Here is a 27,013-nt window from a genome sequence, read left to right as displayed (position 1 = left end):
ACTCACCCACACCTTTTCTACTGAAATAAAAGTTTGGAACCAACCCACACTAAATGCACAGTCACCGGCCACAAGTATTGACCTAAAGGATACTATAAGACCTTTTTATTAGGCAGTCACACTCCTGGTACAGTCAAATCTATTCAAGTGTTCAGAGAGAATACTTAATTCCTCTATACCCTCCATCCTAACCGCACGTTTCTCTCCACATTCTCTCTTTTGTTAAACATATCACTGCTTGTGTTTAACCTAATACAACATCCTTCACATTCCTGTCGCTTGATATACTCCACTCAGCCCTTATACAACCATACTTGTTGTATCTTACAACGCACATCTCTCTATATATCTACTCTTCTCTTCGGTCATATAATATAATACGAAACAACTTTCACCCACACACATACACACATACACACATACATACCTATTACCTCGAGCGAATACATCTTGCTCTTCAACCCAAAGAAGTCCTAAGCCCAGTGGGAAACTTCTCATCGTTTTGATATCAACTCGATAATACAGGTCGATTTCAGGTCTTGGAGGACAAGTTCTACCTCAGCACATCCGAGCCGAAGTCTCAAAGTTTACCGTCACAATGTGCGTGACACACATCTATACCGATTGCTACCCCAAGCGAACAGTCGAGTTTCATCAAACAATAGTCTGCCCTAATGCAAAAGATGGAATCTCTTGTGCTGCTCATATCACCAACGAACATCCTCCTCGAATTCTTGAATCCAACGATGAACTTTCCAGCAAAGGATACCTCGACCAAGGTCTCAAAGTACCTCCTACTGTCAAGCCTGCACCTCAGAAATCTACAACAACAAGTACATATCGTTACTCTCCAGGTGACAAGAGAGACAAATCGCCAGGTCGAGAACCTCGTCTTCGTCTTGTAAGAAAGCAGAGTGCTTTGGTCTCAGCGTCCACACCACGTCGCAAACATCCTAAAGAACGCATTGTTATTGTCGATGCACCAGATAGTCCCGAAGGTTCCAAGACTCTTTCAAAATATGCTCCAGATTCACCCGCCACGGAAGAATTCTACTCGAAGAATCTTTTACTAGATGATCGTTCAACTCCAAGACGTAGTCCGAATGGCAGTCTCAATCCTGTTCGTACGGTCATTGTAGAACATCATCGAGATCAGAGGGATCATAGCAAGGAAAGAGAAAGACCTTTGAGAGAACTTCCGATCATTCTAGCCCCTGAACCCCCCTCGCGTTCACCTAGTCGTGAGAAGGCATTGGTCGATATGCGTATTCGTCGTGAGGAAGAAGATAGGGAAAAAAAGAGGCAAAGAGATTTTGATCGAGATCAACAGAAGAGTTTCCAGCTAGTTCATGAAGCACAGAGGCAACTTGTGAAGGAGAAAGAAGAAATGAGCAGGGCGTTAGAAGCTGAGAGGGAGAGAAGGAGAAAGGAGATTGAGGATGAGAGAAGAAGGGAGGTGGAGTATCAGGAATTATTGAGGGTTCGAGATCTAGAGCGAGAAAGAGAAAGAGAAAGATCTCAATCTGATCGTAGAAGGGAAGAAGATTTAGTACGAGAAAAAGAAAGGGAAAGAAGGGGAAGGGATGATGAGCTTCGTAGAGCAGATGAGAATGAGCAAAAGAGAAGAGAAGATCAACATAGACGCGAGAGAGAAAGAGAGGCATTAGATGATAAAGTGCGGGAAGAAAGAATGAGGAAGGTGGAGAAGTCGGAAAGAAAAGCTGCGGATGATGCAAGGAGGTTAGAAGAACAGGTTAAGGCATTTGCAAGGGAGGATGAGGAGATTAGGAGAAGACCCTCTGTGCCTAGTAGGGGAAAGGAGGTGGAGAGAGGAATTGATAGGAGAGATGATGCAGCGAGATGGAAAAAGGAGGATGATGAGATGTATGCTAGATTGAGGGAGAGGCAAGCAAGGGATGATGGATATGCATCGGGGCTAGGGAGAGGAGCAAGTTTTTCAGGGAGGGGCGATGGAGATAGAGAGGTTTTGGATAGGTTGAAGGAAAGGCAGAAGGGACCTGAGGAGGGGTACATGCCAAAGAGGAGGACTACTATTGGCGGGGGAAGTGGGCGAAGGAGAGGAGATGAAAGAATCGTTTGGGATGATGGAGAAGGAGGGAGGGGAGGGAGATGGTGAAGAATGAGAGGGCGATGTTTTCTTTTCTTTGTTTGATTAATGATTAATGCTTATGATTATGTGGGTATGGGTGTGGGAAAGGCCGGATAGGATAGGATGATACCTGATTGGATATGTACTAGATATGATGCATATGGATGCAACGGATAATGATTTGCTGGACTTGTTAACGGTTATGTGATGATATGATGGATATCTTTGGATTATGGGGATGCGATTTTGATACCCGAGTAGCTAGCTGCTTAGTGAAATGAATCTCTTTTGTTCTTTGACAGTGAATTTGAATTTGGATTATTTATGTATTACTTGATATTATTTTTGGATATGTGATGAGATGTAATGGGATGTGATTGAATGGAATGTGGTTTGTTGTATTTGAATATGTGAATGGATTTAGATATTGACATAGAAATGGAAATGAAAATGGAAATGGAAATGGAAATGAATATAGATATAGAAATGGAGATGGAGATGGAGATAGAGATGAAGATAAAGATGGAGATTGAAATGGAGATTGAAATTGAAATTGAAATTCAATTGATATACTTATTAGTGATTGCTTAAATTGTTCATTTTTTAATGAATTCATAACTCGGCTAGATAGCCAACCAAGCAGGAGCAGGAGGGAGAGCAGGAGGAAGAGCAGAAGGAGAGTAGAAAGAGAGCAGAAGGAGAGTAGAAAGAGAGTAGAAGGAGAGCAGAAGGAGAACAGAAGGAAGAACAGAAGGGGGAACAGAAGGGAGAACAGAAGGGAGAACAGGAGGGAGGTAAATCGAACTTGTTTATGCAAAGACTATAAGGTAAGCTACTTGTTTTTGTGTGTGTATTAGAGGTGTTGGAGGTGTTTTCTAGATATGTTAGTTTGGAATTAGGGCTTAAAGAATTGAAAAAAATTGAAATAATGGTATAAATAAATAAGGGAGGAGATATAGAGGTAAAGAAATAGAAAGGGGAAAGGAAGGGGGGGAAAGGGGGGAGAGAGGGAGGGAAAAAAGTAAATAAGTAGATAGATAGAAAGGGGGGAGAGATAAATAGATAAATAGATATAAAGGTATAAAGGTATAAAGGTATAAAGGTATAAAGGTATAAAGGTATAAAGGTATAAAGGTATAAGGTATAAGGTAGAGAGATATGAAGATATCGAAGTATAGAGTTTATTACTATATTATTGGATTGGGATTTGAATTGTAGATTATATATCTATAATATAAACAGCTGCAAGCTAAGATTCCTAACTAATCAATCATACTATTAGTACTAACAATTAAATCTAAAAACTAAATCTAACACCTAGAATCTAAACCCAATATCCCCAACTAAAACAGTCAAAAACAAACCTCTAACACTACCAAAAACAATAAATAACTCTGATTATCTATCTATATACATATAATCCACATATGCACACTCCACACACATCACACACACAACAAACTCATTATCCCAATCTCCCCAAAGCCCTCCTAATACCCTCCACCTCCCTCGCAATCCCCTCCACAAATCTTTGAATCTCCGCTTCACCCATGAGCACAGCATCAGCCTTGACCCCAAAATCCACACAATCATTTTCGCCCTCCCCCACATCCACAAACACGTTCCGCTCCGCCAAATACCCCGTTTCGATCCTCTGCACCGCGGTTTCCCCTTTGATTTTTTTCTTGGGGGCGAAATTCGTGGGGACACCGATGGGAAGGGGGGTGAGGAGTTCGGGTGCTTGAGGTTCTTTTGCTGGGGTCGAAGGAGAAGGAGAAGCAGAAGGAGAAGGAGAAGCAGAAGGAGAAGGAGAAGCAGAAGGAGAATTCCTGCCAGGGGCATGGAATAACAAATTCAGACTCGCGTTGAACAATGGCTGTGGTCGCTTTTGCGAATCGTCCGCAGTCCACGCCACCACATCTCGCAGAGAACTCTGTTCCCACGCAACCCGCTGACTCATATCCCTCTGGATCTCCAGCAGGATATCACTTTCCGCGCGGTCGGAGACGGCGATGGAGACGGGGAGTAGATTGACGGTTGGCGCGAGCACGGTTTCTGCGCCGTCGAAAGCGCTCGCGCGGCCGACTTGGAAGAATCCGAAGGTGGGGTGCATGGTGTGGGTGAGATGGGCGAGGGCCCGTGCAAATGCGAGCATCAGGATGGTGGTGATGCTGGTGTTGTGGGTGCGGGCGAGGAGGTGGAGGGTGTGCAGGTGGGGGATGACGTTTTTGAGGAGGAGGAAGGTTTGTGTTGTGTTTTGGTCTTGGTTCAGATCTTGGTTTGGGGTTGAGGGAGATGGTGTGAGGATGGTGGGTTGAGCGGAGTGGAGAGTGGATTTCCAGTAGGATTTTTGTACGGAGAGCGCGGAGGGGGAGGAGAGCGAGGAATGCGTGTATTTGACGAAGGAGATGAAATCGGGTGTGGAGGGTAAGATGGATGAGGGCTGGGTGTAGAGAGTGCAGACTTCTTTGATGAGAGCGATCATGCTCCATGCGTCATAGAGAGAATGATGGATTCGGAATAACACGGCATCTGCTGCTGCGGTCTGGACTACACAGAGACTAATGGGAGGAGTGAAAAGTGTAGAGGGTCGTTGAGCCCAGTGGTGGACTTGACGTTGGACGGCTGAAACTAAATCTTCATCTGCTGATTGAGCCGAGACAACGGTGAAAGTTCCGTCGGTGATGACTTCCGGTTTCAGGATAATCTGATACGCAGATTCGGGTGCGGGAGCCGTAAACACCGTTCTCAAAATCGGGTGTCGAAGTTGCAAATCCCTCCACACACTTCTCAAACGCACTATATCAATCTTCTCGCGCGCTTGGAAAGCCCAAGTCGGTTCGTAGAAAGTTCTTCCGCACTTCAGCCAGCTCGCCAAATGATATTCTTGCCCCGCCATCGCTGGTAAGATTTCCTGCACGGTATCTTTGGGGTATTTGAGTAGCGAAAGTGCACTTGCTTTGGCTTCAGGGGATAGAAGTTCTGTCGTCGCATCTTGCTGTTGAGTATTGATCTTCGATTTTGCGACGAGAATCCGGACGATTCCACCGAGAGAATTGCCTTGTAGGATATCGGCAACGCTAATGGGTACATCGCGTCTGCGACAGATAGATGCGACACGGATTGCAGCAATGGAATCGACGCCCAAGGAAAAGATACTCGTCTGTAACGTTACAGAATCTATAGGTAGATTAGCCACCTCTGCAAGAGCTGCACGAACAACTTCCAGCATCGGCGCATCCGCTACATTTCTGTGATCTTCCACACTTTCCATCTTGCTCTGGGGTATACTCTCAAGTGGTAATTTTTTCAACTGCTCCGGATAAGCAACAACGCATCTTTGAGGATTTTCCAGAATATCTCTCAGAGCCTCATCAAAAGTTCTGCAGATCAGATTCAGATCTTCGGTGTTGATGCGTCCAGCAGGTGACCCAGCACTAATGATTACCTCGTCCTCTCCCTGCTCAATCTCAACATTTAACCCATACTCCGTCGCATCGCGACTCTCGCCGCCCTCCATCACGCTCCAGAGTTTTTCTTTCCGCTCCTCTGTCGTTCCCACTTTCTGGAACACAAACAACGCATCCAGCAACGACCCATCGGTGAAAACATTTTTCTGTCTCCAAAGTTTCTGGATCGTAGACAGGGAAGCATGTTGATGTTCCTGTCCCTGAATAACCACATCTTGAATTTGAGTCGCGTAATCCTGGTTTCCCAGCACTGGATTATCCAACACAACTCGGAAAGGAACAGTATTGAAAAGCGGACCGAGGATATGTTCTACCTCTGGAAGAGGTAACGAACGACCGGACACGACATGTCCGAAGACGATATCACGGCGCTTGACAAAACAAAAGAGGGTTTTGGCGTATGCGAGGAGCGCCGCAGATTGCAGATTGATATTCATTTCCTGGCAGCGGAGAAGGATTTCCGCCACGGGCATTTGGATGGTCGACTGCGCCAGGGAGGTAGTTTCTGCAGAGACGGTGGAAGATGGTAGAGCGATGCTTTGATAATTATCTAACCTATCTAACCAGAACTCGACGCTTTTACCCTGACGCGCGGTAATAAGTTTCGCAGCTTCGGAAAAGAGAGTGAGAGGTTTCGATATTCCACGCGAGTAAGCGGATGACATGGAATCGAAAATGAGAGGGAGGGAAAACCCATCATAGAGACTGTGATGAATCGACAGCACGAGGACTTTCATAAACGACGAGTGGAGAATGGTGATTTTGAGAGGAGTCTGCGAGAAGGACTCGGGAGTGGGGAAACTGGTTGATTCGATAATCTTTTCGATGCTTTGGTCGATCCATCCAGATGCTTGCTCTTCGATCCATTGAATAGCTGGTCTTTCGTGCACGGCGGCTAACCATGGATGAGCCGCTCCTTCAAAATAGTGGAATGTGGTGCGCAGAATATCATGCGCTTCGATTACCGATGCCCACGCCTTCTTCAAACGCGGGATATCGATTTTCGAAGAGAGCTTGACGGCAGGATGATGCAGATAGAGTTTTCCACCCGTGGCAACCGTTTGGGTCAAGATGCCGGCTTGCAGGGGGGTAGAAGCATAGATATCAGTAATTTTATCATCCTCCGCCAGCAGAGGAATATTCGCTCTATGTTGATCCAACAAATTTGTCGTTTTTGTCACCGCAGGCTTAGCAGTCGATGGGGTCTTGCTCTTGCTCGAAACCGCGCGCGCTAAAGCTGCAATGCTGGGATATCTCCCGATGTCCGCAGATGACACTTGGAGGCCGATGCTGCGGAGTTCCTTGGCGAAGCGAATAGCGATGACCGAGTCGATGCCGAGACGGAAAAACGTGCTGGTGCGAGATACGTCTTCGGATGCAAAGTCGCCTAGGCTCAGTAAGACGTTCTTGATAGTTTGCTCTTCAGGTAATTCTTCGCCGTCATCGAGGATTTCGGAGGATGATGAGACACTATTGTTGGATTGGATACCGAGACTTTTGATGGAGATATTGTCGTTTTTGGAGATCGTATCGATAAGTAATTCGATCATTTCGAGGAGATTTTCGACTTTAGACGCAGAGCCAAATTCGGAGGTATATCCCGCGCGGATCACTAGATCATTTGATGGATGCCTGGCTTCGAATTCCACAGCGAAGGGATAATCAGGAGGCATGTAACTATCAAGTAATTTCCACAATCCATTATCCGAATCTTCTTCTCCCTTTTTCATGAATGAGAAGAGATAGTTGAAGAGCGGACGATCGGCTTCTACCCATTTGTGAATAGATCTCGGAGAGCTATGTTGGAACTGCAGCATTTGACCCGAAGATTTCTGGAGCGCGGTCAAGATATCTAGAATCGTGGCATTGTTCTTGCGGAGATCAATTCGCTGCGGTACAGTCGTAATGGTTGGAGCAAGAAGTTTCTCGATATTTGGAATAGGAACTGTACGCCCAGAAAGCACAAGACCAAACACGAAATCATTGATCGAAAGTAATTTTGCCATTGCAAGACCAAAGATCGCTTGTGTCAATGACGGAAGAGTGACGTGCAATTTGGAAGCAAAACCTTCAAGCGTGCTCAGATTGGTCTTTAAAATGCGTGTGGATATTTGGGCTTCGGCTTTTTCTTCTTCATTGATGTCTTCATTGGGAAGGGACGGAGGGCTGTAATCTCCCAATTTATTGACCCAGAACTTCTTCGCAGCAAGCTCGTCTTGCGAGGCGACGTATTCCACTAGCGCGCCTGCAGAAGGTCGCTCAGGGGTTGGGATATCTTGGTAGCGCATTAAAATATCTTGCATTAGGACGATCAGGGACTCGCCATCATAGAGGGCGTGATGCATGGAGATCAAGAGGATGGATTTCGACACTCCTTCTGTGAAGACGTTAAGTCGGATTGGTGGTGTATTTTCGATATTTTGCATAATATCTAGAGAAATTGCTTCTTGCATCTTGTCCGGAGTGCAGTGTTTGCTGGATTTGGTGTAGATGTGTTCTGCCCATGGCATATCAAAGGACTCATTCTTGAATACAACTTGTAAGATATCATCGTTGATCTGGCAGAAACAGGTTCTCAAAATTTCGTTGACAGTCGCGCAGGCTTTCCAAGCCTGGGAGAGTTTCGAAATATTGATGTCAGAAGCTAGCTCAAATGTGATGTGATTAATATATAGAGCACCGGCTTCCTTGCTCAATGATCGAGCTACAACAGCTTCTTGGACGGGCAAACAAGGTCGGACAATTTCAATGTTCATCCCGGACTTCTTACCCAGAGGACTCTCCCGGAAGGCAGCTTCGGCACGAGCAATTTTCTTCAGAGCATTTTCCTTGTTTTTAGCGGCCTGTTCGGGTGTAGTGTCTACACGTGGTAGCAATGCTAATTCTTCCACCGTGCTGATGCTAAGAACATCGGCAACACTGCATGTGTATCCAGCCTTTCTCATCAGAGTTGAAAGACTGATAGCTACCAAACTATCTACTCCAACCTCGAAGATGTTGGTGGAGGGAGTGAATTCTGCAGAGGTAGCTGGAACTACACTCTTGAGTATCTCAACCACAGTAAGTTCTTGCTCGTCCAATTCGCGGACCGTATCAGGTTTGTTACCAGTCGATTGTCCTTTCTCGGCAGACAACAAGTGACTTAGCTGTATGGAAGCAAAGAGAGCTTTGAGTCGTTTCACATCTGCCTTTCCAGACATGGGAGCAAGAGGCAAGAAGTTGATTGGAATAACCACATCCGGAACCATGTATCCTGGAAGTCTTTCTCTACAGCCAGCCCGAATACTGACGTTGGTCTGCTCGAAAGTATCTAGCATCTCAACCTTCTCATCAATTACAGCAGCCTTAGCATTGCTAGCAACGAATGAAATCAACTGCATTCTGGAAAGCTCTGGATGTTTCGTAATAAGAGAAGATACGTTACTTCCAGCTGGTAACAACGCACGTACTGCTTCTGAAACCTCGCCCAATTCAAGACGCTGACCACGAATTTTAGTTTGATCGTCCGAACGACCGAAAATCTCAATCGTATCGTCGGGCATTAATCTGACAAGATCTCCTGTGCGATACATTTTGCCGCCGTGGAAATTCTCGACAAAAGCGCCAGTATCACGGTTGTGATAACCAATACCGACAAGACTTCCAGTCAGACAAAGTTCACCCTCCACTCCTCGCTTGGCGTAAGTGAGAGTACCTGGAATGAGCACATGGGCAACAGTGTCTCCTAGAGGTCGACCCACGTTTCTCATATTGACCTTTGAATTCATAATTGGAGAAGAGGCACAACCAATCGTGGCTTCGGTAGGACCGTACGCATTAATCAACGTAACGCTGTCCGAATCACCCCATGTTTCAAGTGTTCGTTGAGAAATCTTCTCACCACCCACGCCCAAATACCTCAACAGAGGAACATCACTCGGCATCAAACCACACTGATCCAACAGTGACGGTACAAAGCCCGCGTGTGTAATCTTTAACTCTTGTAACGCCATAGGTAAATCATCCAGCAACATAGACTTAACTCCCGTGATACATGAGAGACCGTGTCGCCACGCCAGAAACATCTCAGCCACATGCACATCAAAGGCTCTGCTTGCTAGTCCGAGGAATCTGCCAGCACCGCCGAGTACCCGAGTCGCAGGGACGTACTCGCAGATGAATTCAGATTGGGCTTCGCAGAAAGAAGTGAGATTGCCGCAGCTGATTAGGACTCCCTTGGGGTTACCTGTCGATCCGGAAGTATAGAGAAGATAAGCGACCGCGTCTTTGCTTTTTTCGACTTCCAGAGCGAGATCGCTATCAGATTGGTATTGATCTTGATTCACGTTCACGAGGAGACACCGTTCAGGGACAAAATCGACGGTTTCCTCGGAGAAGAATATAGCGGAATCACTGTCTTTCAATAAGAATGCTTTTCGCTCAATCGGTAACGATTCATCGATTGGTAAATACGTGTTTCCAGACTTGTAGATTCCGACTGTGACGGCAAACGCTGTGAGTGTGCGCCCCAGACACATACCGATCATGCGGCCGTGAATTCTGTGTGATGCGATGAATGTCGCTACGCGTTTAGCTTCTTGATTCAATTTTGCGTAGCTCCATGTGTGGATGATGCTTGAATCTCGACCGATCGATTCTGCGATTTCAGCAGCGGCCCAATCAGGGTGGGTTTCGGCCCAGTGCTCGAACCAGCAAAGAGGATTATTCAGGTCGACGACGGGATGGAGTTTCATTTCGCGGTACTGGGAGATGGCGATTAATTCAGTGGGGAAAAAGTTGGTGAGTTCCCGAATGGGTGTATCGGGATGAGAAATCATGGCTGTGACCAAAGCATCCAATTGTTTGGTCAGAACTTCCACGCCGGGGATATCCAATACACCTGCTTCGACTGAGACGACGAGATCAAAGCTGCAGTTTGAATTTTCCTCTACATTGAGTGTAAGATCGTGTTCAACGTTCAAACCGAGGGAATCTTCGATTTCGTTCCAGAGCTCGTGTTTATGTTCGCTTTCGGTATTACGTGGATGGAACACAAAGACGGCGGGATAGAGCGGCTGGGATTTAGGTCGTCCGATGAGCTTGCGAAGCATACCTGGATTGGCATCGCGGTGGTTGTAGGCGGCAATATTCATGGAGTCGTGTTTGCTGACTATCTCTCTCGCAGTGCCGGATGTGAAAATGGGAACAGGGGTTAAAGATACGAGAGGACCTATGATATCTTCTAGGGAAGAAGAAGCCAGACGTTCGGATAACACTTCACCGATCACGATTTTCTGTTCCGTTTCAAGGAAATCGGATACCATACATGCCCAGGCAGCGCGAAGAATGGAATTTGCAGACGAGCAATGGAATTCTTGAGCTGCAGTTTGCAATTTGGAGATTGGAACGGATAGGGGAATGGATACGGTATTGTAGGTTCGAGATTTATTTTCTGCGGCCAATTTTTCTACGCTGTCGTCTGCTTCGCTAACAAAGTCTTTGAGCGTATTTTTCCAAAAGGCCATGTCTTCTTGTGGGCTGGCTCTTCGCATGAAGGAAAGTGCGATGGCTTCTCGAATTTGGTGACGTGAGCCGAGGAGGTTTTCCTGAGAGGTGTATGCAGCGTGAAGATCATCGATGATGAACTTTAAGGAAGGTCCATCGTGGATGGAGTGGTGGATGGAAAGCATCATTGTTCTAACATCACTACGTTCAAATACGACGACAGCCCATGGTGAGTTGATGAATGCACTAGTCTGATGCTTGCGAGCGATTTGTTGTGCATGAGTTTTTGCGCTTGTTGAGAAATCCTCGTTTGTAACTTTCACAACAGACCAATCTACCGATGGCTTCTGGTAAATTAACTGAAGGAACGTCGATGCACCAAAGCTAGAATGTGCCTTTGCAGACACCGAAGCCGTTGGCAAGAACCCGATACGAAGAGCTTCGTTATTCTGAGCCAACTTGAACCAAGCAGCTTTCAAAAGCTCGAGATTAATGTTATCAGAGAGATCAAAGAAGTGGTTACTCCAATAGTACTCGTAGTTACGGAAAGTTTCACTGAGAAGATTTTCCTGTAATGGTAAGGTCGGACAGACGGAAAATGCTTTATCGTTAATTACAGATGTTTCTGCAATCTTGGAGAACCATTCACGGTGGAAAATATCGAGTATTCTGGAAGAAGAATCAAGACAAGTGGAATTGGAAGCGGGCTTGTTGAAGAGGCTGCAGAGATCCGCGATGGTTTGACAGTGCAGTATGTGTGCAGCTGAAACCTTGTAACCGGCAGTTTTCAACCTTGCGGTGAAACGCACTGCAGCGATTGAATCAAACCCCAAGGTTGCAAGTCGACTGTTTGATCGGAAAACCTTGCTCTCGGTCCCTAAAAAGGCGGCGAAATGCTCGAGGAGTCGCACTTCCTCTTCGGTCCAAGCCGAGTTCTGGGTGGATGCGAAATTTCTTTCCCATGATTCGAGGTCTAGAGCTTCATAAGCAGCAGATAATGCTTTACGGTCGATCTTGGCAGACGCGGTTACTGGGATGCGGTTTAGCACCACGAAAACGCTGGGGATCATATGCTCTGGAAGATTTGCTTTGGATACAGCCATGGCGGCTTTGGCAACCTCGACTGCGCGATCATTGGTAATGAGTAAGTCTTGAGTGGGAATACTTGGGGTCGACAAAAAAGTCACCAAAACGTTTGTTGGACGATCTGATCGGGCCATGAGCATGGTAACCGCTTGTTCCGTATCGGAATGGCAATGGCTGAGCGCGAAACTGATCTCGCTCAACTCTACTCGCATTCCGTTGATCTTCACCAAATCATCACGACGTCCCACGAACTCTAGACTGCCATCGTGAAGTTGACGGACAATGTCTCCGGTCATGTATATATAAGCTCCACAACTCTCATTCCAATGGAACTTTTCTTCCGTCTTGGCTACATCTTTCCAATAGCCTCGAGCTACCTGTGGACCCGAAAGAGCCAGTTCACCCACACCATGTCTCATCACGACTCGTCCATTATTGAGCACAAATATGCCCACAGAAGGTAGTGGTAGTCCCACATTTGTGCTCTTGAATGAATTTTCGAAACCGCCGAATTGCTTGACTGTAGATACAACACTCACTTCAGCCGGACCATAAGTGTTATACGCGAGCATATTCTGCGACCAATCGTCCGCGACAGGTTGAGGCAAGGCTTCTCCAATCATCGTCACGACATCGAGGGTCTTACAATGCGCGCGAGATACGATTGTTGCGAATGCAGGAGTGAGATGAGCATGTGTCGCATTGGTTGTGTTAGCGAGATCCGGGAAAGAGCCAAGCATTACATCTTTAGGTGCTGCGATGACAGTTCCGCCCAAACCCCAGGTATAGAAGAGATCTTGCACAAAGACGTCGAATGTTGGTTGTGAAAATTGGATACAGCGAACTGCGCCGGAACGGCTAACAGGTATGCTTTCTTTCAAAGATTGCATAGCTGTGGCTGCAGCGCTATGCTGCACTTGTACACCTTTAGGCAGACCTGTTGTTCCACTGGTCCAGATCAAGTATGCCATTGAGTTACTTCTGATGATGGGTAAGCTTGACGGTTCGGTTTCATCAAAGCTGAAGGCAGAATTTGTGGCGTTATTCTCTGATATGTCGATCAAGACAACACCTTGTGGAATGGCTTGAGCATCTTGACTCACAGTGTCGTTTGCCACTAAAAGCATGTTGGCATCTGTTCTGACAATCAAGTCGTGTCGTCGGGATGCGGGGAACATGGGATCAATTGGACACCAGGCACCACCAGCTTTCAGAATACCAAGAATAGCCACGTAGAGCTCTGGTGATTTGTACATGGAAAATGGAACAATTTTGTCCTCTAAAGGACCGTATCTTTGAACGAGATAAGACGCAAGTCTGTTGGCTTTGCGGTCAAGTTCAGCATATGTCCATTGAACGTTTGCTGCTGGATCTTGAGCCGTGAAGTCATTCATGAAGATGAGTGCGATATGCTCAGGATTCATCTTTGTGTTTCGCTCAAATTCGGCATGCAACAGGGCACTGGCCCCAGTCAATTCGGTTAACATGACCTGAGGGTATATTGATGAAGTGGTAGCATATCGACCATCCATGTAAGATTTTTCAGGGTTGCGGATGACAAAACTGATAAGATCACTGAATTGCTGCAACATGAGGGTTGCAGATTCATCATTCAAAAACTCATCTGTATATGTTGCTCGAAGGCGAAGCGATCCGTCTACCTCAGGCCAGATCTCAATCATGACAGCAAAATCATTGGCCATTGCAGGGTACTCAACCTTTGACCACAATTCAGAATGGTTTGTACCAGTGGAAAAGTCCTGGAATGCAAGGAGAGTATCGTAATACAAGCCTCCATTTGGTGCGACGATAGAGTTCAATGGTATCTGGAGATGATCGAGAGCTTCTGCATTAATCTTGGCTATCGCGTGCAATATCGAAGAGACGCTATTTGCTTTTGCCTCGAGCAACTGAGGAGCAATATTGATCGGGACAGTAGTGAATGTTGGACCCATGCAAACTTTCGAATCTTCATCCAATCGACCAGATATGACACTACCAAAAGTTGAGCTGTGTATGGAATCCTTGTAAGTGGCAAGAATCAATGCCCAAGCCGCCTGGAGAATACTCAAAGGTGAGGTAGAGCAATTCATGGCACCATCACGCAGGTCATCTATACCAATTGATGCTCTGATTGAAGAGGTCAATGGCAGCTTTGTCATTGTTTCTGGTTTCGAGCCAGTGAGTTGTGGGAAAGGAACCGGGTCACAGTCTTTCAACTGAGAAGACCAGAATTCGATTGTTTTGGTAGGATCTGAACCATAGTGCATATTCACCGCGGTAGATATCTCAGTTCTTCTGGGAATATTCGATCCACGATACACGAGGTCGACTTCATCAAACAAAAGCTGTAGAGAAGCACCGTCAAAGATTCCGTGGAACACGCTGAAAGTGAAGAATGTCTTAGTAGGTGATTGGATAAGAGTCATTTGATAAGGTGGTCTATCCAAGACTATTTCTTTCTCGGCTCCACGTAGTGTTGATCGTATGCACTGATCCATCATTTGGGGGTCGTCAGATTCGCAAGTTACCACCTTCCAGCTTGGTACACTCAAGGTAGATGATTCTTTCAGAACACATTGTCCAAATGGTGATAACGCATCATCAACGGCTACAAAAACCATCCTGTATGATTCATGGCGTTGGACAGCAGTTATCCAGGAATCCTTGAGTCTGGAGATATCAACCGATGATTTGATGTGATGAACAGAGTTGTGTATATAGTGCTTGTTATCCTTTGAACTTTGCAAAAAACTTGCCAGCATTCCGGACTGTGTGGCAGTAGTGGGCAAGATCTTGGCGATATCTTCCGGCGATATACCAAGACTTTCGCCGCAGACAGGTCGATGCTTCGCTTCGAACTCGTCAAATGATATAGGGACGCCTACAACTTCATGATTAGGCGCTACCCCAGTATAATTCTTGCGGCGCTCCAATATGGTATTTCTCAACTTTAGAGGAGTTGCACCGCCAAGTACATCGGCAATACTAAGCTCCGTGATGCCTGCATCTCTAGCCAATTGCAAGAATCGAATGGCTTTCAAACTGTCAATACCAAGAGAGAACAAGTTAGTGTTCGAATTCAAGTTCGCAGTGGGTCCTATTAGCTCTGACAGTAGGTTGCAAATCAGTCTTTCGATTTCATCTTGTACTCCAGTACTATTCGAGCTGGTATCTTCACCCTTTTGAAGAGACTCGGTGGGCTTTGAGCTTTCCTCGTTCCAAAGTTTCTCTGTCATGGCCGAAAGAGATTTTCTGTCAATCTTGCCTGCCAATGATCTTGGCATCTGAGGCAAGATAAAATACTTCGAGGGACACATATATGATGGTAGAAGCCGGGCAGCGTTCTCACGACACCTAGCTTCCATGTCTTTCTTGGTGTGATTCTCATCCAGAATTATGAAACAAACGGCTTCCTCGCTTCCAGCCTGATTAGCGAATCGCTTATAAGAAACTGTTACCGCCTCTTTGATTCCTGCGCAACTCGCCACGACTGTATCGATTTCGCCAAGATCAACTCTTCTGCCACTGAGCTTGACCTGGGAAGTGTCCATACGTCCAAGGAACTCAACAACATATTGACCTCTACGATCAGTAACAATCCGAGCCTTGTCTCCAGTGAGATACAGTCTTCCGAATTCAGGACTGACGACAAAGGCTTTAGCATTTTGTTCTGGTCGATTCAAATAGCCAACGCTGACTTGAGGCCCTCCAATAGCAAGCTCACCAGCGAATCCTCTGGAAACAGGTTTGACAGAGCCTAAGCTTGTATCCACAACAAGAAGCGAACACGTTGGCAAAGCTGGCCCGATAATTGAGCCTCTGTCATCAGGATGAAAATTAGGAATCAACGTGCAGTTAATAGCTGCTTCTGTAGGACCATATGCATTGCAAAGTTCAGAAGGCTGATCTGGACTAGGTAAACGCGCAAAGTCTTCGATATTTTTTCGCAAAACAGTCTCGCCCATGGTCCACAAGCTTTTGAGCGAAGTAAGTTTGGAACGACGGAGGAGAGCTGCCATACTGGGTGTCGCCATCATGACCGTTGCCTGTAGTTCAGATACAACCGCCTCGAAATCTGTCAAAGTAAGGTCACGTGAAGCAGAGCAAAGTGTGGCTCCTGTGGATAATGTCACAAATATTTCCATCAGCGACGGGTCGAAAGTTGGAGCCGCAAATTGAAACCATCTTGGTATTCCTTCCGATGATGGTGGCAATTTGGAAGTGATAGCATGCGATGCAATGGAGCAAGCTGCTGCGAGATGAGTTATCTGTACACCCTTTGGCTTGCCCGTTGAACCAGAAGTATACATGATATATGCGACATCGTTCTCCTCAGGACTTGACACCACACGGAGAGATGGAGGATTTTGGGTGGTGATACCATCACGGGTTCTCATGTGAATGAAAGACTCAATATCGATCCATTTCATGGAATCTGATGAAATGGAAGAAAGTTTATGACGATATTGCTCCGAACCCAGAATGATTTGAGGCATCAAGTCCTCATGAATATCCTTTAATCTCTGAGGAGGTGCTTCAATAGGAAGCGGGCAAAATGCCAAACCTGCTTTCAAAATCGCCAAATAGGCGATATAAAGTTCGACGGAAGTCGAAAGTAGGACCGGTACAAACTTAGAGCTACCACTCTCTTGTTTGCCTCGGAATACTAGTATATACTCTGCCAGGCTTGTGGTGATCTCATTCAATTCTGAGTATGTGAACGTTCTTCGCACTGGGGATTTCGATTCTGAACCTTGAGATTGCAGTAAATCCAACGCAACTCGATTTGGATGTTGAGTAACCCGTCGCTCAAAAGCCGAGTGCAACAAGATCTTCTTGCTTTCAAGGTCCGACACTTTTTCATCCTCAACGAACGATGGTGGCCTGATTAGTGGTGGAAAGTTCAGAATCGATTCGTTTGCTACGGCTTCCGCATCACTTGATGGGGAACGTCGTAAATAAGAAACGGCTGCGTCGAATATATGTGGAGCATCTGAAGCAGATAGTAAAGATGAATCATATGATATAGTAGCTTCAATTATGAATGCATCCACCACAGTGACAATGATTGTGAAAGGTGTCTATAAGTGTAAGTGGTAGCCCTGAGTCTCGTTTTTAGATACTTACTATATCGGATGGTAACTTCACGTCATGAGATTTAGTGATATGTAAAGCGAAATCGAGAGATTTCATCGATAGGGGAATATTCCGAATGAATTCCCACGAAATCGATGGGCGGCTATCTTGGTCACTTTGAGACTGCCCTGTCAAGCGGCCATGGATGATGCCACATTCTTGCGAATCATCTGTAGTTGGGGAGTTTGAGGATATATCAGAAGAAGCGTAGAAAGCAACCTCGTCGTGCCCTGTGAAAGCAGCAACGAACTGGGCATAAGATTCATGAATAGCAGAACAATCGAAATTCCATTCTCCAAATGAGAAAGTCTTCTTGGTTGTCTTCAAAGGCGGCTTTGGCTCATTTCCGAATAGATTTCTGTTCAATTCTCCTCCAGAAACATGTGAATCAGCGAAGTTTCGATAAGCAGTGTCTAAGGATGGAAAAGTGGTATTGGGTATTATGGAAGTCATGATTTTTTTGAAATAGATGGTTGATTGTGAAATTATTGATACTAGGGACAATTATTTATGAGAAGAAAGTATCAAAGAACTGAAGATAGGTAAGGCTGAGACACACAGGAGTCATTATTAGGATGGAAGTCAAAGAGTAGCTCAAATCACTTGATCAAAATTTTCTCACTGTCGAGCTATGCTTTGCCCAATGCCAAGGTATATTGTGGAATCTCCATGTTGCAGAATATAGATTCCGATCACGGCAAGGAGAGTAGTTCATTGGGGCTTCGGAGCATTGGGGACCTGGATGCTGGGTTCTAGTCGCAAGAATATTGACACAAGAGATCGTCTCGACATACTTGACTCGGTCTCAAGTTTTTGATGATCCACCCTGAGAACTCATTAGTCAATGACGGTGATCTAGCTGAGTGAAGATAACAGGAATGGACATCTGCATCATCACACAGTAGCTGTATGGGATGAGGGGTGTGGGAGTAACAGGTTAAGTGCGGGTTATACAGGTATCCACGAGAGTGTTGGGCTATAAGGAAGCGTCAACATCGAAAGGCACGCTAATTTGTAAAATGCTCTTACTACAATATAAGCTCGATTTTTATCTGATCTGATCTGATAATCCCTCAGAGTCAGACCCCTCGTATATGCCGAATAAATTGCAATAATACCGGTATAGCACCTGAGCTTATACTACCGTACAAACGCTAAGCCTTATTGGTCTTTCTCCGGGTTAGGGAATTCAGTCAAGAGCAGTCTTCTATTGGAAGACTCGTAAAATCGGATTAAAGCCGTTGACAGTGGAAGGAAATTTTTAATTCAGAGTGGAGAACAGGTCCACTATAATTTCGAAAGCTATATATTGAATCTCGATCGAGTATCTGTATGTCTTCATTCTTTTGTTGGTGAGTTTGTACGGATGTGTACAACCTTGGCTATTTTTGGAGGAACCTAGAAGTACGGGGTAGAATGCGTATGAGAGATAGACCCTCAATATTAAGATTGCTCTTAAGCTCCATTGTAACGTCGGTCCTGAATCAGTAACTTGATGCTTGGTTGAAGTCTCTCGGGATCTGTCGAAAACTGCCTTCATACTTATCGATGGATAGTCATAAGCAATTTTTGCTATTCATGATCCTACGAAGTGGATGTTGTAATTGACGTTTTCATCGGGTAAATTAGTTTAAGCATAAGTCATACCTGTTTAACATTTACCATTGAAAGTTAGCAGAAGCTTATTCGTTGCTGCCGGGGATTGTTTTGGACCATGCCCCTTTTGGATAAGGCCCCGCTGACAGTGCTCTTAGCTTTTCTGTAATCTTATCAGATCATCTCGTCTAACCCATCAGATGCAACGACCGATGTCGGTTCCCAGTTTTAATTACCTGTTCAAAGTTTTCATTACTCAATATACTTTCCTTGGTGTATCCATCATCATGTCACTTGTTACATGAATCTTATCAGATCATCTAATCAGATTGAATACATGACTCTGAACGGTGATGTGATTTTGATCTTGTCCTCCAAATTCGTTAGAGGGGTAAATAGTATACGAACTCTGTGGAGTCATTAGCTCTAACCCATGTTTTCGACGAAATCATTCATCTCATCCACGGAGAAGACCGCTTCTGTCATTAATGGATAGGTGTCGAGCTGAATTTAATCGTGTTTCCATTTTCTTTCAAAATGTACATGCCAATGCTTTGCACTGCGATTTTCGTGCCCAATTTTGTGAATGAGTTTTTGTTATGTAAATTCCAAGAACCCTTCTCCATTACCAGGGTGCCACTCTCGGGCGAATTATAGACAAAAAAATCATCGCTTGTCAAAGCAGAGACTTTTTTGTTGATTCAAGTCCATAGTGTTGTATCTTCGACATTCGAGTTCTGTAACAATCATTCATATTGATTGCAGTCATGTCAAAACTCTCGGCACTGAAAGATCGAATCTTCGGTCTGCCCTCCAAGGTTGCGGGTGCCGAAAAGCAAAGCGGACAATACTTACGTCTATTACTTTTAAGTGATCCAGAACCGCTCGATTATGTCCTGCTTGTGGTTGGATTCATCACCTCGATCGCTTCTGGGGTTCCATTCCCTCTACTGGGTATCTTATTTGGCCAACTGGTAGACGATCTCAATTCAACATCTTGTAGTACTTCCTCGACTAGTTCAGCATCACTTACAGATAGCGTTGTGACCAAAGTGTTAGACGTCATTTACGTGACAATCGCGAATTTCTGTTTGATCTATATTCATACTGGATGTTGGAGTCTTCTCGGTGAGCGTCTTGTTAGACGCCTGCGAATGAGATATCTGGATGTCCTTCTACGTCAAGAAGTCGCATTCTTCGATACATTGCCATCCGGTGAAGTGGCCTCCCGCCTCGATGTCGATCTTCAAACCATTCAAACAGGAACTTCTGAGAAAGTCGGAATCTTTATCGCCAGTATCTCCTACTTTGTCGCCTCATATATCGTTTCTTTCATCAAGAGTGCAAAACTGGCAGGTATGCTCATATCTTTGGTTCCAGCCTATCTTTTGATGGCATTGGTGGGAGGACACTTCACTCAAAAGTATGCAAGCCGAATGTCAGACCACGTAGCAGCAGCGACAGCTATTGCTTCCGCGGGACTATCAAATATGTCTTTGGTCCAAGCTATGGGTGCCAGTTCTCGCTTGGAAGCTGTGTACGCTCGCCACATTGGTGCGGCACAAAGAGAGGGAATCATGAAAGCTATTGTCGCATCCGTCCAGCTTGGTTGTTTGTACTTCATTGCTTACTCTGCCAATGCTCTTGCTTTCTGGCAAGGAAGTAGAGAAATTGCTGCCTCTGTTGACAGTGGATCCGGAACCACAGTAGGGGCTGTATATACCGTCATCTTCCTCCTTGTTGATTGTAAGTTATTCATAATCATTGTCTAGACTCGTACTAATAATATGCAGCATCTTTCATTGTCAGTCAAATCGCTCCTTTCATGCAAATATTTGCCGCAGCTAGTAGTGCATTTATCAAGTTGGTCGCGACGATCAACAAGCCCTCCTTGATCGATGGAACCACCACAACGGAAGGCCAAACCTTCACTACAATCCCAGGAGACCTGGAATTCAAGGATGTGGGGTTTGCATACCCATCGCGACCTGAGGTGGTGGTTCTTAAGTCATTCAGGTTGAGAATCCCAACCAACAAACATACCGCACTCGTCGGTCTCTCTGGTAGCGGAAAGTCCACTGTCGCAGCATTAGTTCAACGTCTTTACGACCCTATCCGCGGTGATATTTTCATTGGTGAACATAACATGAAGACCATCAATGTCAAGTGTGCGAGAAGTTTCATTGGAACTGTCGCTCAAAATTCGACTCTTCTTGATCGATCAATTCTCGAAAATATCGCCTATGGTTTAGTCAATTCACCGCTTCCTGAACATATTGAACTCAGAGAGACACTCTTAGACTCAAGCTTACCAGATCTTGCTCACGCTATTCGTGAAGGTGCCAATCCTGAGGAGGCCTTCGCCGCTAGCTCAGCCAAGGTTCAAACAATTGTTAGACTTGTGAGAGAAGCAGCGACTGAAGCCGATGCTCTTGGATTTATTGATCGCTTGCAATATGGCATGTCTACAGAAGCTGGTCCTGGAGGTAATCGACTCAGTGGTGGTCAAAAACAACGTGTTGCATTAGCCCGTGCTATAGTTCGCCGCCCATCTATCTTACTCCTCGACGAAGCTACCGCATCTCTGGATTCGGCAAGTGAGCATTTAATTCAAATGGCATTGGAACGAGTTAGTGAAGGAAGAACCACCATCTCTATTGCCCACAGACTGTCAACAATTAAGAACGCCGATAACATTGTGGTCATGAGTCAGGGTGAGATTCTTGAGCAGGGCACATATACTGATTTACTTGCTCGAGACGGCGCTTTTGCAAACCTTGTCCGACTTCAGACACTTGCTTCTTCTGACGAACCAATATCTGAGATTCAAACCGAGGATGCCAATGAAGATGAAGAGTATTTGCAAGAAAAGATTGATAACAACGTAAGTGGCTCGCTCGCATACATATTCTTAATTCATACTAATCGACATAGGAATTTGCAAAGGTCAAGTCATTGGACAATACCGGCAAATCTACGCCAGTTGCTGAAAACAGCGATTCTGACGAAACACTCTCGCCCAAGAAGGATAAGTCTGCAACTAAAGGCCGATCATTCCTCTCTACGTTCTTCGGTATTATGTCGATGGCTAGACCTCATTTACTATTTGTATTCTTGGGTATTGCCGGCGCTGTTGTAGTTGGTGGCTCATATTCCGGAGAAGCTGTGATTTTCGGTCATACAGTCAGCTGTTTAAGTCCATGTCGCAGCCCAGCCAGCATTCGTAGTAACGGAAGTTTGTACGGATTGTTGTTCTTCGTTTTGGCTTTGGCTGAATTTTTCGCCAACGTCATCAGCGCATCTTCTTTCGGTCGTGTTTCTGAGAAGCTCCTTTATCGTGTCCGTGTTTTGGCGCTCAAGTCTCTCTTTGCACAAGACATTCAATGGCATGAATCTGAAAATAGAAGCCCGGGTACACTTATTTCGTATATCAGCGCCGATGCAAACGCATTGAGTGGTATTACTGGAACCCTTCTCGGAGTTATGCTGTCGATTATCGTTTCCATGGTTTCTGGAATCATCCTCGCACACGCCGTTGCGTGGAGAATCGCTGTTGTATTACTTGCCACTATCCCCATCCTACTTTCGTCTGGTTTCTTGAGATTGAAAATTCTCGCAAAGTTCCACGAAAGGCACGCAAAAGCTTTCTCTAACTCCGTTGCTATTGCTACCGAGGCTGTTTCGGCCATCAAGACAGTTGCAATCTTTTCACTCGAAGAAGAGACTGTTCAAGTTTTCAATAGATCGCTGAAAGCTCCTTATACTGCAACCCTAAAGACAATTGCATATGGAAATTTCTGGCTCGCTATGGCTTACAGTATGAGTAACTTCGTTTATGCACTAGCATACTGGTGGGGCGCTCGAAATGTTGCAGAAGGACGTTACAATCAACAACAGTTCTTCACGGTCCTACCTGCTCTTCTCTTCAGTGCTCAACTATGTGGGCAAATGTTCTCCCTCGCTCCTGATATCTCAAAAGCCGGCGTATCCGCTGCACGAGTTCTTGATTTGATAGATATCGGTCCTGAGAATCTCCTTGAATCTAAGAACAGCCGAGCAACAAATGATCCAGAAGCATCTCAAGGAATGATCGAGAAACAACCCATCAGATCAGGCGGTCTTGCCGTACGCTTCAACAATGTTCGTTTCTCCTACCCCGCTCGTCCGGACATCGAGGTTCTCAAAGGTCTCACTATCAACATTACTCCCGGTACATTCTGTGCTCTTGTTGGTCGTTCTGGAGCCGGGAAATCAACCATCATTGCCCTCCTTGAACGTTTCTACTCCCCAGCATCTGGCAGTGTCGAAATTGATGGTCAAGACGTTTCCAAGATTGACGGCGTCGCGTTTCGCGATGATATTGCACTCGTTCCTCAAGAAAGTGTCCTATTTGATGGCACCGTCCGCTTTAATCTCGAACTTGGCGCTCGTGTCGGACACTCCCCAACCATGGAAGAGATTGAATCTGCATGCAAATTGGCAAATATCCACGATACCATCGTTTCTCTTCCTGAGGGATACGAAACGCCCTGTGGTTCCAACGGTGGACAGTTTTCAAGCGGTCAATTACAACGTCTCTCTATTGCTCGTGCATTACTCAGAAAGCCACGCTTACTGCTCCTTGATGAGTCGACTTCGGCTCTTGATGCTGAGTCTGAGAAGTTGTTTGAGGAGGCTCTGGAAAAGACGGCAAAGGGCGTTACTGTCATCGCTATTGCGCATAGATTGAGAACTATCAAGAAGGCGTCGACGATTTTCGCAATTGACGGCGGTATCTGCGTGGACCAAGGAAGTCACGACGAATTGGTGGCCAGAAATGAAGAGTATAGAGCCAATGCTGCTTTCCAGACGTTGTGAGTTAATATAGTGGCGGCGGGGGAAACGAAGCGTAATTGAAGGGAGAAATTCGGATAGAATGGATAGAAAGCGTTTTGCATATTCATGGTGCTTTCGAAGCCCCACACAAATATAATTTTGGATTTATTGCACCCTGTCTGTAACGATTACACTTCGGCCATGTTTTGGAATGAAAAGAAGATTTCCTATAAGTATGAGTTATACCTCTAGACTTTAGCATACTGTACATACATTTAATTACCAATCTTAGACAACATTTACTCCACTTACGTCCAGATATATCCAGATATATCGTTACTTGTCTTCAATGCCCCTTGCTTGAATCTTGCTTTCAAGCCAACATATCTTCTGCCAGACGAATGCAGAGTCGTAATATAATGCTCCTGCCTAGGTACTTCCATCATACAATTGAGGACATCATCATTTACAGGGCTGGTCGGTTGATGACTCAACAAATTGAATGCAATCCCAGGCACTGAAAGTCTGTGATCCAATCTATTGATTCTAAGCCAAGGAGCCAACACACCCTGAAACTACCCCGCAAACACGAAATTGTGCCATGTGGTATGAGCGGAACGAGACAAGAGATAAATAGCGGCATAAGGGCATGTGGTGGAAAGAATGGAAGGAATACCTAGTACACCGATTGAGCTATTGTTTCTAATATGGTGAATTGATTGAATTTGGTCCCTAGAATTCAGTCTATCTATCTGAACGTTCTCAGGCCACTTTGTTAGACAGATATAGAATATGTAAATCAAGTCAATTACATAAGACTATCTATATATTTGACTAATTCAAAGAGACCGTAGAGTTCGCTATCGACAAATAAGGAAGGTCGACGCTATGAAGTACCCCGGATCTAACTGTTTTGGTAAGCCGAAACTACCCCTCTCATAACCTAGCTTCCCGAGCTTTTCTAGCTTATTATTATCATACATCCCGCATATCTGTTTGTACTTCCACACTCCTTGAGAAACCAAATACACATCACCCCTTCTCCAGATCATCACAACACCAAGAATATCAAGATATTAAACATGGTTACTGCTTCGTACGCCTTCTTTGAGGCCCTTGTTGAGGTAACTAACCACCCTTATCTTATTATCCCAAAACTTCATATGCAAAAAGACAATCTAACAATGTGTTAGGCCGGGGTAACTCATTGCTTCGTTAACTTAGGATCGGATCATCCTTCTATTCTAGAAGCTTTGATTACGCTTAAAAGGGAGAACAAGGGTCCAGAAGTTATAGTAAGTCTTCAGATATCTCAATTGATCATTCTCTCGATCACATTTGCATGATCATAAATTAATGACACTTTCCAGACATGTCCAAACGAAGTATGCACGCAGATTCTCTTCCCACTTTTGAAATGTACTCATATCTTCCATAGATGGTAGCCCTCTCCATGGCCGATGGATATGCCCGTCTAACCGGCAAACCACAATGTGTAATCGTACACGTCGATGTAGGAACCCAAGGATTGGGAGCAGCGGTTCATAATGCCTCATGCGGACGGGCACCCGTTCTTATATTTGCCGGTCTATCTCCCTACACAATTGAAGGAGAAATGCGCGGATCGCGAACAGAATATATCCATTGGATTCAAGATGTACCCAACCAAGCTGAGATTGTCAGACAATATTGTCGATACTCAATGGAGATTAAGACGGGGAAGAATATTAAACAAATGGTTAATAGGGCTCTTCAATGGGCTACTAGTGCTCCTGCTGGACCAGTATATCTGTATTCAGCAAGAGAAGTCATGGAAGAGGAAATTGATGATTATGATCTGGTTCAGGAACATTGGAATGCAGTGGAGCCAGCTGCACTTTCTGAGAGTTCAGTTGCTACGATTTCTGAAGCATTGGTCAATGCAAAGGAGCCATTGATTATCACTGGCTATAGTGGTCGAAATCATAAGGCAGTAGGAGCTCTTGTCGAATTGGCGGATACAGTTAAAGGTCTTCGTGTTCTGGATACTGGTGGAAGTGATATGTGCTTTCCAGCTGATCATCGTGCTTGGCTGGGATTGAGATACGGCAGTGACAAGGCCATTGAAACTGCCGACGTCATTGTTGTCATTGACTGCGGTATATACTCAACCTTTCAACAACAACGATTTATGAAGACTAACATACTTTCATGCAGATGTACCCTGGGTTAACACTTTATGTCATCCTTCAAAATCAGCCAAGATATTCCATATCGATGTTGACCCACTCAAACAACAAATGCCAGTAAGTCCCGCTAGTTTCATTCTATGCAAACATCTCTTATGAAGAATCCCACTAAATTATTTCAGGTATTTTATCTCGCCGCGCTTTCTCGTTACAGAGCTGATAGTTACACATCCATAAGCCAACTCACAAAATACATAAAAAATGCTAGTGACTTTGCCAACAAACTTTCCTCCTCGCCATACACGGATCGATGGGAGGCTCTCGCTACAGATCACACCAAGCGCCTTAAGACTATAAACGCTGCTTCATCAAAAGTCTTTGAAGATGATTCCTTCGGCACCGGTTACCTCTGTCAACAACTACGCAAGATCGTACCTACTGACACAATCTTCGCTATCGAAGCCGTAACCAACACCGTATTCGTAGCAGACAATATTCAAGCTACTCTCCCCGGTTCTTGGATCAACTGTGGAGGAGGAGGATTAGGATGGTCTGGTGGCGGAGCTTTAGGTATTAAATTAGCATCTGAGATTGAGAATGGGAAAGGAAAGGGAAAGTTTGTCGTCCAGATTGTTGGAGACGGAACATTTTTATTCTCGGTTCCAGGAAGTGTTTATTGGATTTGTCAAAGATATGGCATTCCAGTTCTAACCATTGTTTTGAATAACAAGGGTATGTTTCTGTTGATGGAGTATACGAAAATTCTGATTGCAGTTACTAACGATGGCACAGGTTGGCACGCACCAAAACGATCTCTCATGCTAGTTCACCCCGATGGTATGTTCTTCTTCTACTTCTCATAATTAACATCAAAATCTCATTCATGACACTTCTCTAACAAAATATTAGGTATCGGATCCAAAGCCACTAACGAAGAATTGAACATATCATTCGCACCACAAGTCCCAGATTACGCGGGAATCGCTCGAGCCGCATCTGGAAACAGCATAATGGCCGAAAAGATTTCGAAAGCTAGTGAGATCGAGAAGGTCTTACTGAAGGCTGTGGAAAGTGTTAAGGGGGGTACCACCGCGGTGATTGATGCGGTTGTTGTGCCTGGTTGTTAGGAGGGCGCATAGCTGGTG

At 45.1% G+C, this 27,013-nt stretch overlaps 4 protein-coding genes across 4 annotated transcripts; 3 read left to right on the top strand and 1 right to left on the bottom strand.

Annotated features, from left to right (window-relative positions):
- Positions 1 to 598: 598 nt before the first annotated feature.
- Positions 599 to 2,137, top strand: EAE97_008188 (uncharacterized protein; the record flags this gene model as incomplete). The annotated part of the gene is made up of 1 exon (XM_038878702.1): positions 599 to 2,137. The coding sequence occupies one exon, from the start codon at positions 599 to 601 to the stop codon at positions 2,135 to 2,137; it is 1,539 nt and encodes a 512-aa protein (XP_038730382.1).
- A 1,438-nt stretch (positions 2,138 to 3,575) lies between these two features.
- Positions 3,576 to 17,742, bottom strand: EAE97_008187 (uncharacterized protein; the record flags this gene model as incomplete). The annotated part of the gene is made up of 2 exons (XM_038878701.1): positions 3,576 to 17,234; positions 17,281 to 17,742. 2 exons carry the CDS (start codon positions 17,740 to 17,742, stop codon positions 3,576 to 3,578), a joined length of 14,121 nt encoding a protein of 4,706 aa, XP_038730381.1.
- A 1,910-nt stretch (positions 17,743 to 19,652) lies between these two features.
- Positions 19,653 to 23,742, top strand: EAE97_008186 (uncharacterized protein; the record flags this gene model as incomplete). The annotated part of the gene is made up of 3 exons (XM_038878700.1): positions 19,653 to 20,631; positions 20,679 to 21,769; positions 21,820 to 23,742. 3 exons carry the CDS (start codon positions 19,653 to 19,655, stop codon positions 23,740 to 23,742), a joined length of 3,993 nt encoding a protein of 1,330 aa, XP_038730380.1.
- A 1,040-nt stretch (positions 23,743 to 24,782) lies between these two features.
- EAE97_008185 (uncharacterized protein) lies at positions 24,783 to 26,995 on the top strand (the record flags this gene model as incomplete). The annotated part of the gene is made up of 8 exons (XM_038878699.1): positions 24,783 to 24,824; positions 24,894 to 24,995; positions 25,071 to 25,085; positions 25,139 to 25,838; positions 25,897 to 25,985; positions 26,051 to 26,600; positions 26,661 to 26,705; positions 26,778 to 26,995. 8 exons carry the CDS (start codon positions 24,783 to 24,785, stop codon positions 26,993 to 26,995), a joined length of 1,761 nt encoding a protein of 586 aa, XP_038730379.1.
- Positions 26,996 to 27,013: the final 18 nt, after the last annotated feature.

This window comes from Botrytis byssoidea, assembly GCF_014898295.1.
Source record: "Botrytis byssoidea strain MUCL 94 chromosome Unknown BBYS_017, whole genome shotgun sequence".
Taxonomy (NCBI): Eukaryota; Fungi; Ascomycota; class Leotiomycetes; order Helotiales; family Sclerotiniaceae; genus Botrytis; species Botrytis byssoidea.
Note: the sequence above shows the minus strand (reverse complement) of the source record. Positions and strands in the feature narration are given on the sequence as shown.